Source organism: Helicoverpa zea, chromosome 12 (genome assembly GCF_022581195.2).
Source record: "Helicoverpa zea isolate HzStark_Cry1AcR chromosome 12, ilHelZeax1.1, whole genome shotgun sequence".
NCBI lineage: Eukaryota > Metazoa > Arthropoda > Insecta > Lepidoptera > Noctuidae > Helicoverpa > Helicoverpa zea.
This window is the reverse complement of record NC_061463.1, coordinates 12,144,716-12,164,677: the sequence shown is the minus strand read 5'-3', so window position 1 is coordinate 12,164,677 and position 19,962 is coordinate 12,144,716. Positions and strand designations below refer to the sequence as shown.

Below are 19,962 nucleotides of genomic sequence, written 5' to 3'. Positions count from 1 at the left end.
CAGATTTCCACATGCACCTCGACAATGAAGACCTGCCGCCACATTAGCAGTCGTCGCCACTAAACAAAACCGTTTTATTCGACCACTTTATTCCAAGTTAGTTTTAAGGTCCATAAAATTTACAACCAGTCCCGATAAGGAGTCGGGCCGGTGTTTGTCCAGATTTATCATCTCATAAATAAACATAACATGTTACAATTATACGAAAACCTCGCTATGATGTATTTCAAGACAAATTAGTCTCGTTTGGAAATTATTCCGGCCGTAACTTTGGGAACTAAACGGTAACTGTCTTGTAAATTTAAAGAAAGTGATGATTTGTGATTTAAAGGTTAGTTATGGCTTAATCAGATTTTGGTGGGTTTCCGTTTAGCGAGCATGTCACCACTTGATTTACGTAGGAACTCGCATAATTAGAAGTTTACATTAGAGTTTGTTTATACCCAGGTGGATCAATGTTTTATCTGGAAATTAGCATTCTGCGCATTCATATATATTTTTTGTTAATTTGCATGTACCTATACGAATAAGTTTCTTAAGGTCTTATAATATCTCAGTATAATTAAAATCGTTATTTTCTCCAGCATCCCATTATAAAAACCATAATAATCAAAAATCCGTCGCAGCGTGTTAAATATTTTATTTCCGTAGTGTTCGCCACGTTAACCCAATTTAGTTGAATTATTCGGGTTATGAAGATGAGTTGCAGTCGTTTTGTCGCACTATATTTACGGCGGCTTTGGAAAAATATGCGCGCGCGCAGACCGACGCGACTTGATCAGTGTACAGCTGATCTGCGTGACACTGCGCAGCGCTGAGATAAGTATCAGCTAGAGTTCCGTCAAGTTGCTCCCATTGAGTTATTCACACGCTGATTGCTATTAGTAAATATGTTATGCAGGTTTGAGTAAGAAAAGCCACTGTTTGCTTATTTATTGAAAAAGTAGTAAATTAAAGAAAACGAAAATTGGCATTCATTTTACAACTTACAGAAGATCTTACAAAAGATTTTTCAGAAAAGCAATTTACTTAAAAGTAAATGAATAGAGGTACATACTTAATATACTACCTATAAATAAGGAAACTGTTGATCTCCAAAACATTTAAAACACACGTATTCGATTCATGTTAATAACTTCTTCAGCCTGCAGATTAAATCGTAAATACTATCATGTGGCTAATTATTGTGAATATCAGGCTGTCTTATGGTTACGAGCAAAACTGACAAGTTTATTAAAATTTTCGTAAATTATGATTGTCATTATAGACAGTACAGTTAAAATAAAGATGTTCTTCGTGACTTCATTATCATGAATTGTTCGTGGTCAAATAATATCAATTAGCAGAAGTCGTTATAGAATACTATGAGATCAAACTTGGTTTTAAAACTCTGAAATCGCCAACCGCCTTAAGCAAGCTTGGTAAATAACGCACGTTCCTTCTCCGTGTGGGAAGATGCATGTGTCCTGCAGTGGGACAACACAAAGGCTGATGATGTAGGTTTATCGGCATTTTATAAATCCTCACGGGGAGTTTCTCGGTCACTTTGCTGTTCTTCGATACTAGGAACTAGAACTTAAGGAAGGAACCACCGTTCTTGGAGGTTGCCCTCAGGGCTACGCAACAAATTAAGCAACCACGTGTCCAATAAAACAACTTGATTTATGATATTATGATCACTATTCAACACCTTACCTTGGCTAACTTTGTTTAATAGTTTGTCCATACATAGTCACCTGGTATAAATACTTCATGCCCACATACGCATTATTACAACGATCGGGCCGACACTTAGTTATATAGCTTGCCATCAAAAACACCTACAAAGTTAATGAGACCCTCTACATCTTAAGTATTGGTATATCATTGGACGTTCAAAGCGCCGACAGACAGACAGACAAACTTTACTTGCACACCTGTCAAAATATCTGGCGATCCTTATCATAAACTAGTAAGGTTGAAAATACAACGAAGGGTTGGGGTTCCAGCTGTAAGTGTATGTTGGCACGTCAATCCTCGGGTACAGACGTCAAATCAGTGATCGTTGAGTTGAAGTACTCCGGCTGATGACTCTACATTTGTTTTGTTGACTGTACTTCAAATTATTTGTGTGTGAATTTGCTTGAAGTGGGCTAAATTGTATTAGCATTGCTTGTGCCTGAGTTTTGCTGGTTATCTGTTTATTTGAAATGGATGATGATAGGTACATCGTTTGTAAACTCCCCTAGGTACATCGTTTTTAAAGCTGTTATGGAAACGCTTCAAGTGAATAGACAGAGATATTGGATTTTATTCTCACAATTTCTACATGTATCGTCTATCTTGAAGAGCTAATTCGTATGCTTGAACTCGCTGATCTCATCATCTCAGTAACTATTGGTCCAATTTGAAAAAAATCTTTCAGAGTTACCTACACAGCCCATTGATCAAGAAGGGCTCCATTTTACCAGGGTTACAAAGTTTTACAAAGTGTCAGTGCAAAACTTTTTCAGCATTCAGCAGCTTACCTTTCTACTGGCGTAAATAGCCGTGTTCCTCACACGTGATATTTCGGTCGCGCACCTGATTGGCTGCAGCTTGGCTCTGCGCCAGCGCATGTACAGCTGCTAATAGCCAATTATGTGTTTCTGAACGATTCGACGCCGTGCTGACGTGGCCAAGGAGATTTCGTGGGAAGAACATGTAGGATTAATTCTCGAAGGAGATGAGCCAGCTACGCAGGACATAGTGCACAAGCATTTGCGCACACACAGGTGCACTCACTATTCCTTCACTCTCATAGCCCTATGGGATGGCAATCCGACCGGAGAGAGATCAGGCGTAGGATCGACTGCTTACCGTTACGACGCAATAGTTTAGTAATTTATTTAAGTCTAGTGATGGATTTAACTATTGAAGTCTACAAAGAACAATAGGTACTTTCTTTGTAACTTATAATCCACTCCTTTTAAGAAAGAAAGCCTGCTTAGAACAAACAATGCTTGGATTTTATGGAAACCTAATATTTACCTGCAATTCAAATTTATTTGCAATCGTACTTGGTTGCATCTTAGAAAGAGATAGCGTTAGCGAAGATATCTTCCTCTCTATCCAATCAGGAGAACAATGATATCAAATAGTTGCAGACCGCAGTTTCAGACATTCATCTTATACCGTTAGTCAATACTGTGAGAAGTCACAGAAGCTAGAAGGTCCACTTCATACACATTATGAAATTATCATCACCTCCCAAGCTTTTTCCCTACTATGTTGGGCTCGGCGTCCACTCTGACTGGATGCAGTTGAGTACCAGTGTGTCACATGGAGTGATTGCCTATCTGACGTCCTCAACCCAGTTACCCGGACAACCCGACCGGCAATTATTTTTAGCTTTGTAGTTTGACTTTGGTAACTTTGTGAGTCATTGCAAAAGCACGAGTACATATATTATTATTATTTATGTGAAATAAAATATTTAGTTTAATTTCTGAAGTTCTTGCATTGTGAAGAGCGTTAGGGTGTGCTCGAATTACCGGCTGATTGTGACTGGGCGCGTGACAGACTTGTCTGTAGTCATGTAATTCAGTTCTACGACTCTGTTTCATAGTATAATTGACCAGTGATCTATCTGTTCAGATCTTTGAGCAAATTATCAATAGATTACACTGTTCTTAACTGCAATAACTCACGGTGAGTTGCGATAATTAACTATAACCGAATTATTTCCAGTTGTAAAATCGACGATTTGATCAATGAGCGGTCATTTTATATCTGGTTATGGTTTGCGTATAGTTAAATGTGTAACTCACCTTTAGGTTTCAGTTATTTAATGACCTTTTATGCAGTATGTAGTAGCTAAAAAGAAACCCAAAACATAACTTAGTATTTACCTAGGTAACAAAATATTATAAGCTTCGCAATCTTAGAAATACGTGTGTTGCTACTTAGCACCCACGTGCTTAACTTTCCTTCCCGGCAACCATCAGCATCCATACTTACGTTTAAATTAACAATATTTACTAGTATTAAAATATAGTATTAGTTTCTCAAGTCTAAATACGTAACACGGTGTAATATGTACAGAAAATTAGGACGATTAAGTCGCAAAAACAAAAGATTATCGCTTTTGATTTACGAATTAATTGTTACTGATATCTATCATCAAGAATATATTTCATCTTTAATTTTTACTAATATGTATAAAGCATGATGATTTACGCTCATTCTTCCTCAGTTTGAGAAGAGGCCTTGTGGGTCAATAACAATTGACGACGCTATTGTTACTTACAGTTTACAACTCTTCAGATTAATTATATAGGAATGTACCTACATTTCAGCAGTAACGTAAATAACAGTAGGCAATATTAACAGGCTCGTTAGCGCCTTCCCGCAGATAGGCGAGGCCGGGCGGCTACCCTAGTTATCGGGTAAGGGAAGCGAGGGGATGTGAGCTGAATACTGAGCAGTACCGTCATTACCAGTGTTAATGTTATGTATACTTGGGTCTATTGATTGGGTTGGATGGGTTTCTGGTATTTTCGGTCGAAGGTTCGATTAGTTATATTACCAAATTGATGAAGGCTTTGGTATTATTACAGATTCATGCATAATACCTACTAGATCTGTCTCAAGCTCTTATAGATTCCAATCTTCTCATTTATTTATTTTTAACAGCTTCCATTCTTTGCTATACCTAATTTAAACTTTATTACATGGGTAGCTAATAATAGCAGTTATCCATAGGAGATAGCTTCTTTATTTTTTCAAATAATATATGTACATTCCTACTTATTCGAATTGTAGTTGGGGCATTCTTATGGGGTATCATGTTTCCTTTTATTACGATGCCTATCACAAGAATTCTACAGATACACAAATAAAACAGTTGCTATATACCCTCTAAATCCACCTTTAAGCATCATCCACTATTCACAATAACAGCTCAATCCGTCTTAACCACAGACCACCATAAACCTACAGTATCCAGATAGGCAAGTTTACCATGAAATATAAAAACTAGCAGCCAGTGAAGTATCGATGATTATCATAACATGAAGTTATTGAATGCACCATGTGCGATACTCGAGTTGTATCTACAACCTTATGTGAATATTCCTAGAATTATACACGGATGTAGGAATTGATGTGGATGTGGTAAGTTTATTAGTACATGGAAGTTTGTGATTGTAAGGTGTGTAGAAGACACTATTGTTACCTGTTAACATTACTAGATGCAATTAAATAATTATCTAATTAGCACACAATGTAATGAAGGTTTATTGAATAGTTTACCTATTTGAAAAGTCTGCCATTCTAGATTTCATAGGAGAGTTTCGTATGCGTAAATCCTAATTCATATTTTAAGTGAAAATTATGCCTATTACGACACACCAGCAATCAAGATTACTTTACATAGAGATTGCCTTTCCCCTTCATAGTTATTGGTGATTTATTTACTTAGAAAAATCATATTATTCACAGTCACATCACATCCCCTCACTCCTCAATCCTAGTTCCCCTCATCAAGAATCAGTATGATAGTCTCAGGCACGCGTCCATACGCGCACCGTGCGAGCGGCGCGGCTCACAAGTGTCGCGGCGCGGGCGCACATCTTCCGCATAGCTTGTTTTTACTCACGCGCCGAGAGATCTTGCTCACAGGATTAGTGAAGAACTGATACTAGGAGAAAGGAGGCTGTATTCTGGAGAAGTTTGGGAGGTTTATTAGATTGGTGGTGTATGGCTAATTACAAAGGTGAGGTATGGTTCAGGGGTTCTAGATTCTTTGTTGCAGTTTTCTTTTCAGGAAGTTAATTTTTCTGTTCTGTGTGCCTCTGAAAACAACGACATTATTTATTTAAGGTCGTCTGTTGGATCTTCTAATTTAGCAATTTTGGGGTCGATAAGAAAATTCATATAAAAAATCAGACAGTCCTGGACCCTCACGGACTTAAACCACGCTGCGTTCCTCCTTTTGTCTACGGTAGGGCCTGTAGCCTCTTACGCGTTTGTTCCCACCCCTGAAGACATGGCCAGGCCAACTCCAGACATTCCTGCCTTGTCATTACTTTAAACAACAAAGTTTTGAGCTCGACGCGAAGGAATGTCAACAAGCCGTGATTACACCCTTTGGTAGGTCGTTTCTTTTTTTGGACCTTAAATCGATAAGTATAGAGTCCCTCTGATAATGTGGTGGTATGTGTTGGTAGATTTATGGCAGGTTTCCTTATCTGTTATCAGGAACCAGAATTGCATTGTTTTTGTAGAATGTCAGTGGTTTCTTGGCACTTCGTTTTTAGCGCTGCTTCTTTTGATATTTCCCTGAGAAATTCTTTAAAAAGCTCTTCTATTCATTTTTAGGTACTTATTTGTATGATTTTTGGTACCTAGCTACTGTCAATAACATGGACGTGGTTTTTTTTTATAGATACCCGAAAGGCAGAATGTTAAGATTCTAATTCTAAAGTTGAACCAAAAACGAGTGACAGATTTACAATAAGGGGTGCAACCAGTGTCCCTGTTTCAACCTCTTACCTAATCATTATCTGTTTTATATGTGTTCCGTATCCCCAACATCAATAACCGTATACTAATCCTGGCAGCAGAATATCAGTCGGAACAAGAGTGACGTGTCTCCGGCGTCGATAAGTAATTGTCCACTAAGCAGGCAGCGACTGCTATTCCGTTTTTGTGTCTGTTCGCCCGCCACCGTAAATGTCCTGCGGTTTCTATAGAATAGATAATGGGTAGAGGCGGCAAGGTGTATAAATTGTCAGGAATTTAGTACATTACTTAGGTACCTAGTGTCTTATGAAAATATATGTAGGTAGATTTTCAAAATTATTATTTAAAATTAGATATTGTATTTAAAAGTTCTTTGTAGTTAATAATTTATTGACAAAAAGTCCAATCATTTTGGTGACACAGACACAATGATATACATATATGTATACGCTAAAAAACTAATTATTAGCAGTCGTACAACATCAAATACAGCAATCTAAACACGAGGTAGAATCAAGTAACAGAATTGGCGAGCAGCACCACATAATACGCACAAAAATATCTTCAAACTATCTACCACTGTCTACTCTATGGCCGTGTAGTCCATACAGGGCTAATGGCAGCGATTAGTCGCCATTGGGCGCGACTTTTTGTGCGACTATCCGTCAGATCGCATCGGACGGCCTCGTATCGCCAGTTATGTTATTACACTTGCTAAATGCAGTTGTTCAGGCTTTACAGGATAGCTACATGGTGTTGCCAGGGGAATGTTGTATGTGTTCTATGGAATTGCATAGAAATTAATTGGTGGAGTGAGTTATTTCAGCGCTTCTAAAAAGGTGTATCTTGAATGGGGATGGTATTCATAACTTGCAATTGCAACGTGTGGTATGCACTCATAAGCTAAAAGAAGAATTTTTTAAATTACATAAGAATATAATTCCTAAAGTAATTCGGATAGTCATAAAAAGGTTGATTGTATATCTTCATCCCTTCACCTTCACCTTAATCCCAGGTAGATTACATAATAAATACCAAATAAACATAAAACTAAAATCAATTCTGAATGACTTCCTATTCGTTTAAAGCGTTAAAATACATGCATCAAAACATTTCTATCTAGCCAGCACAACAATACATCTAAATTGACTAACACAACACTTGAATTGACCAACACGCCTTTCCACCGTCACATAAAACGCAACAAACATTTCTAGGAGTGGTCCTGTCATCTCGGATCTGATGCATCCATTCTTACAATTGCATGCGATGCATTGTTCTCGTCGCGTCACGCGTGCCATTTGCGTAATCATACGCTGCGATACCGAGATACTCTGCTAATCATTGTGGCTTATGAATATGTGGCTGATTGAAAATATAGGCCGGAATCTATAGATGGGATTGGGTAATGTGAATCTATGAAAGTGGTTCAAAATTTTGAAATCGTTGTCTTCGAATTTTAAAGAAGTAGGTCGAATAACTTCAAGTTTTAATTATTTCATTGTTGAGAAAGTAACTGATTATGTTCCTGGATACTTTGTTACACCATTTCTCATTCCCAGCGAAAATACACAGAAGATGAAGAGCGGGCGTTTCTGGGGCTGTCTTTTGTAAAACGTTATCAGCCTACTTTGAATACACGACTTTTTATCTTTCCATTATAATTACATATGTATTTCTTATGTATAAACGCTTGCGACACTGAACTAGACGTATGATTTGTATGCATCGACCATGTTTTACAATACGCGTTAGTTTTCTAGTGCTCATGTACCTAAGTTGTAAGCTATTGATGTGCCAATGCGCTTATTGAATATTGTAGTCGAGAAACGATGTATTATGTTCAGACGTAACGCGCTTACAATGGCGGTTTTACCTATAAGAAAATATAGGTTTGTATGTAAATCGTCATAGCGCTGAGAGCGTCATAACGCTGAGAAGAAAAATAGCAGCTCAGATAAACGAAATAGTATAAAGACAGCTAATAGAGAGCAAACGAGACGTCAAGAAAATAAAATACATATACTTGGAACCCAGCAGATTGTAAACATGGCAACTCGATTGAATGACATGAGAACTAATTCTAAGTTCGAGAAGTATATAGTATCCGGGATAACAAAGAGCAATGCGACAGCAACCCAGCTGATAGGTAATAATTACGATCTCAGATGTAGACAAACGGACAAAATTATTATTTGTATAGGTGAGAATGACAATAACCCTCTTATGATTTCCAGTGAACTGTGTAATTTTATAAAAGTAAATAACAAATGTCCTATTATAGTATTAAGTATTGTGTCTAATAAATATCTTAATGAGAAAATGTTGAATAAGTATTTAGAGTTAATTTGTAAAAACCATCAGAATTGTTATTTTTTAGAATCTGATAGCAACACATGTCATAAACTAAACTTACTAATTGATTCAATTGATTATAATAATAAGTATTTACTCTTTAACCAAGGTATGGCTCAGGCAAGATGCACCAAGTGGTTATGTGATTCGAACAACGAAATATCAGTTAATCATTATAAAAATTCATTAAGAAAATATAATTCAGCTAAAATAAAACAATACAATAGTGTAAAAAGAAACAGGATAAAATTTTTTCGTTACTGATAATGTTAAAAATAACAACCTAGATCCTTCTAAAAACTCAGATAAAAGTATAACAGATTATGATATTGATAACTCAGTAATAATTAACAACATAAAAAATAATACAGCGGATAAAAATAAGGAAGCCAATAAAAGTGACTCGGATTTTAGTAATATAAATGATAGACAGAAAAAACAAAATGATAGTGCTCTGAACATTCTTCACCAGAATATAGCGGGGTTTAGAAGTAAGAAAGAACACCTGGAAATAACAATTGACACGTTTAGTGACAAAAATAAAAACATTAATATTTTAGGTCTAACAGAGACTTTTATTAAAGCTGGCGATGAGAGCAACGTTAACTTAAGGGGATACAAATTAGCTGATTGGTTCTCTAGGAAAAACAAAAAGAGAGGAGGTGTTTGTGTATTTTGCCAGAACTTTGTTGAATATAAAGTCATAGAAAAACTAAAACAATTCGCTAAGGAACAAGTTTTTGAGTGTTGTGGCATTGAACTGCCGCAATACGACATTTTAGTGATTGTCCTGTACCGGACGCCAAACTCAAATCCGATTACTTTTCTAAAAACATTGGAAACTATGTTGTGCAACCTTCGTTATAAATTTAAGAAAAAAATAGTATTACTAGGTGACCTAAATATAAATATACTAGGTAATAGGAAGGATGGGAAACACGACAGTGTATCTGAACTGAATAGAATAGCATTAAATTTTGGTCTCCAGTTGCACATACAACAACCAACTAGAAGACACGCATGTCTGGATCAAATTATTAGCAATATAAAAGACTCGTCTTGTGAAGTCATTCCATTAGGACTATCAGATCATGAAACGGCCCAGTTAATATCAGTGCCGATTGAGACAAAAATCGAACCAGATCGATTCCGAAAAATTACGAAACTAGACTTTAGCCCCGAAAATAAACAAAAATTTTATTATTATCTATCTAATTTGAATTGGTCTGAAGTATATAATGAAAAAGATGTGAATATAGCGTTTAATAACTTTCATGAAAATCTTATGTTATTTTACCACCTTTGCTTTCCTAAAATAACAATAAAAATAGATGTAACTAAAAATAACATGAAATGGATAAGCAAGGGGATAAAGAAATCGACTAAAACTAAAAGACTCCTTCGCTTTCAATACTATCGTATGCCTAATAAAGAAAATAGATACAAATATACTAAATATAATTATTTAATGAGAAAATGCATACAAAAAGCGCAAAGATTAAGTAATACTAAATATATAGCTAAAGCTAAAAATAAATGCAAAGCAACGTGGAACTTAATCAGGTATAATACAAATAATGAAAAAACATATAACACACATATTCAGGAATTGGAAGTAGATGGAACAACTATTAATAAACCTATAGAAATAGCGAACCATTTCAATAACTATTTCATTAAATTAACCAATAAGGAGTTTGATAGTAAAATCAACAATTACAAAATTAATCAAACTGACTCAAGTATATTTTTACGGCCCGCCACTAGTTATGAAATACTTCGAATAATAAAATCACTCAATGATAGTAACGCAACCGGATATGATCAGATAAACACACAGATCATTAAGTTAGCTGCGCCAATAATAACCCCGATACTAACTCATTTAATAAATCAATCTATATCAGATGGTGTATTTCCTGATAGACTAAAAATATCCGTAATCAAGCCAATATATAAGAAAGGTGATAAAAGGAATGCCTCTAACTATAGACCGGTCGCTTTGATTCCTATTATTTCCAAAGTTTATGAGAAAGTTATGCATTCAAGAATACTACACTTCATAAATAAATTTCAAATACTAAAAAAAGAACAGAATGGTTTTCAGAAAGGTAAATCTACTACCCTCGCCGCATTTTCATTGATCAGCAAAGTTATCAAATATATAGATGACAAAATACCAACCACCGTAGTATTCTTTGATATGTCAAAAGCTTTTGACTTCGTATCACATGACCTACTATTAAAAAAGTGTGATAAATATGGCTTACGTGGTAACGCTAACAATTGGATTAAAAGCTATCTCACAAACAGATCACAATTTGTTGAAATAGAAAGTAAGGGCCACGATATAAATTGGTCGACGTGCCAAAGCACGCAAATCGAAAATAAATTCGGGGTTCCGCAGGGAAGCATTTTAGGACCATTGCTTTTTCTTATTTATATAAATGATCTCCCAGACGTAACCAACTATACCTGCACACTTTTTGCTGACGATGTATCGGTAACTATACCTAAATTAGAGAAAAATTATGAGGAGGAAATCAACTGTACAATAAATGAAATAGCCAAGTGGATGGAAAATAATAATTTAAAACCTAATGTAGACAAAACAAATTACATACAATTTTACAATAAAGATGAAACTAAAACGAGATTAAACTTAAAATTAAACAACAAACCATTAAATAAAACGGACAAAACCACCTTTCTAGGAATAGTTCTCGATGAACGATGTTCGTGGAGCGGTCATGTGGAAAAAGTGTGCGGAAAAATCGACAGATTTGCATATGCTTTGTGGCGATTAGGTAATGTTTCCACAAAACAGGCGACTATGCAAGCCTACCATGCATATGTCGCATCAGTATTAAGATATGGTATTTTAATATGGGGAAACTCGGTGCATGTTGGCAGAGTCTTTATCTCACAAAAACGGTGTATTAGAGCTATTTGTAATGTGGATAATTTGACATCATGCAAACCACTTTTCAAACAGCTAAAAATTCTAACACTTGCATGCATTTATATAGAGGAAGTTTGCAAATTTACAAAATTATATGAAGATGTTATGTTTAAGAAACTTGGTGATGATTGCACATTTAACTGTCGATTCCCAAAGAAATTAAATTTACCATTTATGAGAACTGAATTGTACCGTAGAAATTGTTACCCAATGTGCATTCGAATATATAATAAGCTACCATCCCGCATTAAAGACCTACCAATGAGTAAATTTAAGAGGTCCCTCAGAAATTGGCTTATTGATAAATGTTTTTATACAGTCAAAGAGTACCTAGAAGAGAAATAGTTATAATGCAAAATGATTGTAGGTACTTTCTTAGCTATTAGATAATAGAACTTAAGATAAATATTTGCATGACTAAATTATAAGTCGAATATAGTGAGACCATATATTTTTTATTGTATCGACCATCATATTGTACCTATATTCTGGCAAATAAATAAATTTCATTTCATTTCATTTCATTTCATTTCATTTCATTTCATTTCATAACATTAAGCCTGTACAACCTGGCTGCGTAAGGTTTTTATCGGAAACTTTGAGGAAAGGTATGACCGTAATATAATTTTTTACTGACTTCTGAAAAGGAGGAGGATGTTTTGTCAGCAATGTTTATGAAATGGGCTCCAGTTTGAATTCTAGTAGATTACTTAAGAAAATAGTCGGACTTTTAACCAATTTTCATTCAAATTCTAAACGAGAGAAAGAAAGTTAACAGGAAACTATTTAAAACATTATCGTACTAAATCTACTCTAACATAAGAACCCCATATACCCCTTACCCCACACATAAAAAATATACCCACTAACTTTTTTAACCACATAAAACAAAAAACTTCATCCTAGAAAAACGCCATAAATCGTGCAAATCTCTCGACCAATAAATATGGGGCCCATAAAAATATATAGGGGGTGGTCAGGGAAGTAGGAAATGAGTAATTAAGCCTTTGGAAGATAGCGTAACTAAGTCATCTGGACACTCAAGCGCAGTGTAATGAAATTATTCCCGTCCGGAATGCAATTCTTTTTGTAATTAGTCGGGTAGTTGTGGAATTTTATGTGCGAGCAGTTTGTCGGGAATTTTATACTGTTTGGTTTTGTTTTATTCGTTGAGTGGTGTTTTCAGGTGTACGAATATGTTGGACATTATAACAAGTGCTGCATATAACAATTATACATTGTCATGAAAAGGTACTATCATGTGTGAGTTATTGCTATCATTTAACGAATTTAACACAGGTGTTAATGTCAGCCATAGAATTATGATATTTCCCCAGTAGGTTTAGTTACCAGCTACGGTGCAGTTACTTTACAAAAAATAAATAACAATGTTCATACAAAATTACAATTTCACCAAAACGTAGACAAACCCGCGGGCATGTTGCCAGTTCGCTCCAAAAACTCGTGCACAAAACAAAACCGTTTTAAAATACAAACAAATGACCGAGTGAGTGAAAGGTATTTAATTGCTCAATTAAGTGAACGTCGGCGGATAATGAATGAATGATTGATGAACATATTCGCAACACCCATGAGATGTAGGTAGGTACTATTAAAAAGAACAAATAAGTCTCACATACATTATTCGGATATTATTAATTACAGTGTAGAAAATTCGTTTCTCTCAGCTTCACTTGTGTCTGGTTTATTATAACTGAAACGAAACCAAAATAAGAGTATTAAAGATACTGTAGATATTGCGTTTCTGTTGAAAAAATTGTTAAGTAATACATACCTTTAAAAATGTTTTTTATTAAACGTTAACGATTTCCTGTAAAAAAGAATTGTTTGGTCCAATTTTCCCCTTACGGATAATTAATCGTAAAAACTTATTTTTTCAGGAAACTCGTAATGAACTGGTTGGTTTTTAGGCAGCTTATCGACTGAAGCCTACCACTGCTTGTGGAAAGCTTCCAGCTTTAATCTGAAGTGTAAGCTCGAGGCGTTACGATGCGGCCTCTATTGTAGGTAACTAATTGGATACTTTTCATACATTAAGTAACTTAATCATGGTTTAAACATTATAATGACTGTCCACTAAAATAATTCTGAAATGTTGTTAGATTGTCTATTGGAGTAAACATTTTATGTATTTAGCACAGCGGGGAAATTGGGGAAATATTTTAGTGATAAAATCCGGAAACAAAGAAAAATATAGTCAAGTTTTAAGAGGGCGTTAAGATAATTATTTTGTGTATGGCAATTTTTATTTACTTAAGGATCATTAACATATCGGTACAAGAACACCTATTCTCGACCGACAGTATTCTTTACAAATCTCAAATCATAATAGCAAATTATTCAACCCTAAAATTATAATTAACTGCCGACAAAAACAAATCGGCAGAACAAGCAAACATAATGAAGTCAGTCTTTATACGACTGCAAACAAAACGATTCAGTAGCGGGGGTAACACCCGGGGGTAACAGTTCGGGGGCTCGGGGGTCAGGGGTAAGCGGGTTATGAATTAGTCTCAGGTACAGCGCTGGGTGCGTGGAGTGCCGCATTCTTACACACGCACAATAAACGTCTGGCGCAGGTCTGCGCCCTATTGCGCTTCCCTAACGTCCCTATTGCGCTTTATCAACTTATTACAGACAGGATAGCTAATGTAGAGGTAGATAGCCCAATAAAAACAACAGACATAATAGTATAGTATAATGTAAAGTTATATTTTAACAATCTCCTAAACAGCGAGTGATTACAGATAACAAGAGTGCCAATCACTGCAGACAGCACTCAGACCTGAGAGCGCTCGTTGATGTCGTTTGTACAACAGAGGTAATTTATACCTATCTGCCTATCTAATCAAATCACACACGATATTAAAAATAGTAAACTTTCACTGTACGGTGCGCTCGGCGGCCGAGGCGAGCGCCTCCGCGGCAAAGCTCTCAAAGCTCCGCGCCCCTTCAGTCCGCCGGCGGCAGTCGACCGGCGAGTACGTGCCGCCCGTGACGCCCTCCCGCGGAAACTTTACGCGAGTGCAGTGACAGTGAGTGAGCATGCCCGCCCGCGCCGTGGCCCTCCTAGCCACCGCGGCCCTCGCGCTCGCCGCCACCCCGCCCGACCCCTGCATGGAGGATGGCCGCCCGCGCCGCTGCATCCCCGACTTCGTCAACGCTGCTTTCGGGGCCCCCGTGGTCGCCTCCTCCATTTGCGGAAGACGAGGACCCGAGCGCCTCTGTGATCCTCCCGGCGATCAGCCCCCCGAAAATTCTTGTAGAGTATGCGATGCCGCTAGATCCGACCGCCGACACCCTCCGACACATCTCACCGACCTGAACAACCCCAACGATGTGACGTGCTGGCGATCCGCGCCGATCCCGCCAACCTCATACGACTCGCCACCCGACAACGTCTCGCTGACCCTATCTCTGGGCAAGAAGTATGAGCTAACTTATGTGAGTCTGCAGTTCTGTCCGAAGGCCGCTCGTCCGGACTCCGTCGCTATCTACAAGAGCGCGGACAACGGCGTCACCTGGCAACCCTTCCAGTTCTACTCGAGCCAGTGCAGGCGAGTGTACGGTCGGCAGAACAAGGCGACCGTTACTGCTGCTAATGAGCAGGAGGCCAGGTGCTCCGACAGTCACCGGTTGACTGGGGAGAGCTCTGGGGGAGCTCGGCTTGCGTTCAGTACTCTGGAAGGACGGCCGAGCGCTGCTAACTTTGACATTTCGCCTGTGCTGCAAGACTGGGTGACGGCGACGGACGTGCGGGTGGTGTTCAACCGGCTGCACATGGTGAGCGAGGGCGACGAGGTGGACAGCAAGAAGCAGGCGGCGCCGGGCGCGCAGCACTACGCCGTGTCGGACTTCGCGGTGGGCGGGCGCTGCAAGTGCAACGGGCACGCGTCGCGCTGCGTGCCGCTGAAGGGCGAGGCTGCCGGCGGCGTGACGCAGCTCACCTGCGAGTGCAAGCACAACACCGCGGGCCGCGACTGCGAGCGCTGCAAGCCCTTCCACTTCGACCGGCCCTGGGGACGCGCCACCGCCAGGGACGCCAACGAGTGCAAAGGTCAGAACACATCCTTATTTCATCCTTATTTCGTTATTTAGTTTCACCCCACATCCTTGTTCCATCATTTAATGTCTCAAAAACTTCTTCCAAATATCTCTTCGTAGATCTGCTACAAGGCAATTTGGCTAAGTAATTAACATTCTCGTTTTCAAACAATTACATGATTTGCTTATTTTTTGTGGCCGTCTGTTTGTTTTATGAGTGTCCAATCAAAGTTATTTCCGCTCGTAATCACTCTTAAAAGTATACAATAATTATACTTGAGTAATTAAGTTCTACGTGGTAACTTCTAGAAAAAAAAGTTGATTTTGTTAATGGTGATACCGAAAATCTTGTTTCGTTAAGAACTTTGGCAAATAGGTTGGAGAATTCAAAAAGGAATAGAGTAAGACTGATTGTATTTAACTAAAAATAAAATGTTACAAGTAAGGAAGATTACATTCGCCTACACAACATAATGTAAGGCCTGCGTTTAACTAAATAGCTTTGCCTTCATATTATGGACTACAGAATATATCGTGCAATCTTTATTGAAACTTGCTTTATTTTGACAGAAATACTTTGAAAATGAAAATAAATATTTTCATTATAAATATTTTTATATTCTTCGTTCTTATATCTTCGTCTTGATAATTCTGATTAATGTTCGTCTTTTTTTTTGGGTTAATTCATTGAGCTCTTAAGCAAATAAAGATATAGTTTTTCTGCTTATAGGTATTTGTTGTTTTCTTAGTTTGTTTGCAATTAATATTGCCATAATTATGAAATAGGTAATTATTTTTCTTTATCTACCTTCCTATTTAAAGTTTACTTCATTAACATGGTATGTTTTATTATTAGTTATTCATATTAGAAATAATTCATATTTGAAGGAGGTATTTTGTTACCAAAACCCATTATAAACCAATATTATTTCATAAAATGATTTTCAGCTGTATTACAGCGCGAAAATTCATGTAGGGAGCTACAAAATATTTTTAACTGTCCCAATTTTTGACATCATGAGCTCATAAAAACCTTTTCCTCATGATACACTACTTTCTTAACGCGAGATATTGAACCCGTTCCCTTCCGACATAATTGCTGGTTAAACTAATTGATTTATTGCACGGCATAGCTGTCAGTTAATTAACATTTATGACTTATAAATTTTTATTCTGAGCGATGCAAGCGTATCGCATCCATCAGAGATTGATGGCCGTCAACTCTGAGAGAGAATGCCATGTTAGAAAATTAGAACGCGAATGGAAAATTATGTTTTGAAATGGCTTGTGTTGTGATGAAATTAGGTAGGTACATGTTTATTGAAGAAATTGGATGTAAAAAGAGCTTTTTGATGTTGTTCATTAGTATAGAAAGTAGGTTTTGTGGGAAAAAATACTGCAATATCAGTTGCGAAGTTCTCAGAAAAAGCTACCGCAGCCTATTTAATTATTCTGTAGAGATAGCTAGAATGTCTTGTTCGTAATACATTTTTTGTTACAATAGCCTTCTAACTAGTTTGTCACGTATCTTGAATTTTCGTCCTCACCTAATTACCCATCCATTTGGTACCACAATGTGGAGCTAACAAACTCTGCCTTGATAATAGTGCTGCGCCCACGCACCCACCTCTATGATTTGTGGTCCACAAACGCATATTATCATAAATTTACCAACTCTACTTTTAAAGACGTCTCAAGGATTTTTTTTCGTGTTATTATCATCGAAAAGTAATGGGTATGACTTATTTCGAATTTTATGTAGATCGTTAATTTCTTTTTGGATATTTTTATCGATTATTTCGACACTGAATGGATTTGTTGAATAAGCGACTTTCGTTTTCGGAAATTCAGTGTAAGGTGTTCTTACGTAAATTATTTAAGTGACAAATAATTGCTCAATATCTTATTGAGTAGGCAGCAAAAGTATGCGGACTTACACTATTTTTGCAACCTCAGTATACCTATATACTTGTGGAAAAGGAAACACTATTTTATCATCACATTTAGAATGCCACACTGAATTTGGACATCAAATATTTTCTAATACATACTTTCAAGCGACAATATAGGCCAAAAACAAGTTTACAAAAATGACATAGAAATAGAAATAAAGCCATAAAACCACGGTGTGGTGTAATAAAGGCCATTCCCAGCCATTTGACTATCGCAACGGACATTCAGAAGCACCCACATGTAGTGTAGATATATAAATAACGACTTTATACTATTTCAATAAAACGATACTAGTTTCGATGGAAGGCTTGATAAATTAGCCTTCTATGAAACTTTTATGAGTTGAAGAAGCTGTGGTAGGTAATTTTTTGTGGATAAATGTGAGGAAAACGCAATAATGTAACTTATTTATTTATTTATTTTATTTATTTATTATACTTTTTGCACACATTTTACAAAAAAAACAATGTACAAAGGCGGACTTAACGCCTTAGGCGTTCTCTACCAGTCAACCTTTAGGTGGAGGAGAAATTTCATGGCAGGTGCACTAAATATGTATATAAGACAAATCGAAAATATATAAACGTACATAGACTTATTATACATACACATATATATATATATATATATATAATATTAAATAAACTTTAATACATATATAAATAACACAAAATCAAATGCATAGTTGTCTTATTCTTTGAAACCAAATTGTACATTTGGGTGTAGAAATTGAAATGGTGGATTAGGACTTCATATTATAAGTATTGCTGTAAGGGATTCTATATTTTTGTGCGCAAGTACAATACAGATGGAGTAACAAACTTCTGCAAGCACTTCCCGAGTACAAATTACTTATCAAGAAGACACTGTACATCGTCTAACCTTCAGTAGTAGAGAGCTAGCAGAAGAAGAAAAAGTAACAATTGACTATCGCTATTATAGATTGACAATCTCGCGGTGTCAGAACCGAGAACACAACCTTTGCTTGTACCAAAAAAAACCGGCCAAGTGCGAGTCGGACTCGTGCACGAAGGGTTCCGTAAATTACAGTTAAATCAACCTATCTCAAAAACTATAAGAGATACTTTGATCAAACCAAAAATCGTTGAAAGAGTTAATTAGCATGCATCACCTCTATTTTTTTTAGAATTTTATACCCCGTAGTTATAAAAATAGAGGGGGGGGACATACTTTTTACGACTTTGAGAGCTGATATCTCAAAAACCGTTCACTTTAAGAAAAATGTTTTTTAGAAAACTTTATATCATTTTAAAAGACCTTTCCATTGATACCCCACACGGGTATGTACATCGAAAAAAAAAATTTCATCCCTCAGTTACATGTATGGGGGGCCCCACCCCCAATTCTTTTTTTTACTATTTAGTGTCATATTTTTGTAGCGGTTCATACAACACATATTCCCATCAAATTTCATCACTGTAGTACTTATAGTTTCCGAGTAAATCGGCTGTGACAGACGGACAGACGGACAGACGGACAGACGGACATGACGAAACTATAAGGGTTCCGTTTTTGCCATTTTGGCTACGGAACCCTAAAAAGAAGTCACAGTAGCTGTAAAAGGTATAAAATTATGAATTAAAATTATTATGTGTCAAATACCTCTGTCAGACCAATAAGGATCCTTCTGATTACCTCCAAAGTACAGACAATAAAAAGTACAAGAATTAGGATGGATGCCACGTGATCGGCGTTACGATAATGTTACTTTATTGTGATAGTTTAGTGTTAAATGTGCTGTTTGTCTCGGAATTCTTGTTTATGGCTTTATACCCCGGTGTAGGGTTGACACCTAAACTTTTATGAACTGTGAAATTAATTTTAACGCTTTAAATACGACTTGTGCTACCTTATTATAAAAGTTGTCTTAAAAAGTGCCGTCTTTAGTGTGGTTTAGACCATTAACTTGGTTCGGGACGATCGCGATGGTTTAAGGCTAGTACGAAAGCAGATTATTTTTTAAGATCCATCTTACTTTTTAAGTTTTTCTGTGAGTTTAGTGAAATAGAATGGTACAAGCATTTTCTTATTTCTTAGCTCAAATCTCCTCTTATTGCTTAGCTTAGTATCCTTAACATGCATTGAAAAAAGATAGGCATTTCACTCGGACATTACGACGTGAA

General features: G+C 36.8%; 1 protein-coding gene across 2 annotated transcripts in view; it reads left to right on the top strand.

Annotated features, from left to right (window-relative positions):
• Positions 1-14,779: 14,779 nt before the first annotated feature.
• The window catches only part of LOC124635158 (netrin-B), a 133,083-nt gene continuing 127,900 nt past the window's right edge, over positions 14,780-19,962 (top strand). For both annotated transcript variants that reach the window (XM_047170964.1, XM_047170965.1), the window contains exon 1: positions 14,780-15,878. In XM_047170964.1, coding sequence (XP_047026920.1) covers positions 14,867-15,878 — 1,012 coding nt within the window. In that variant the 5' untranslated portion in view covers positions 14,780-14,866. The remainder of the gene's footprint in view (positions 15,879-19,962) is intronic.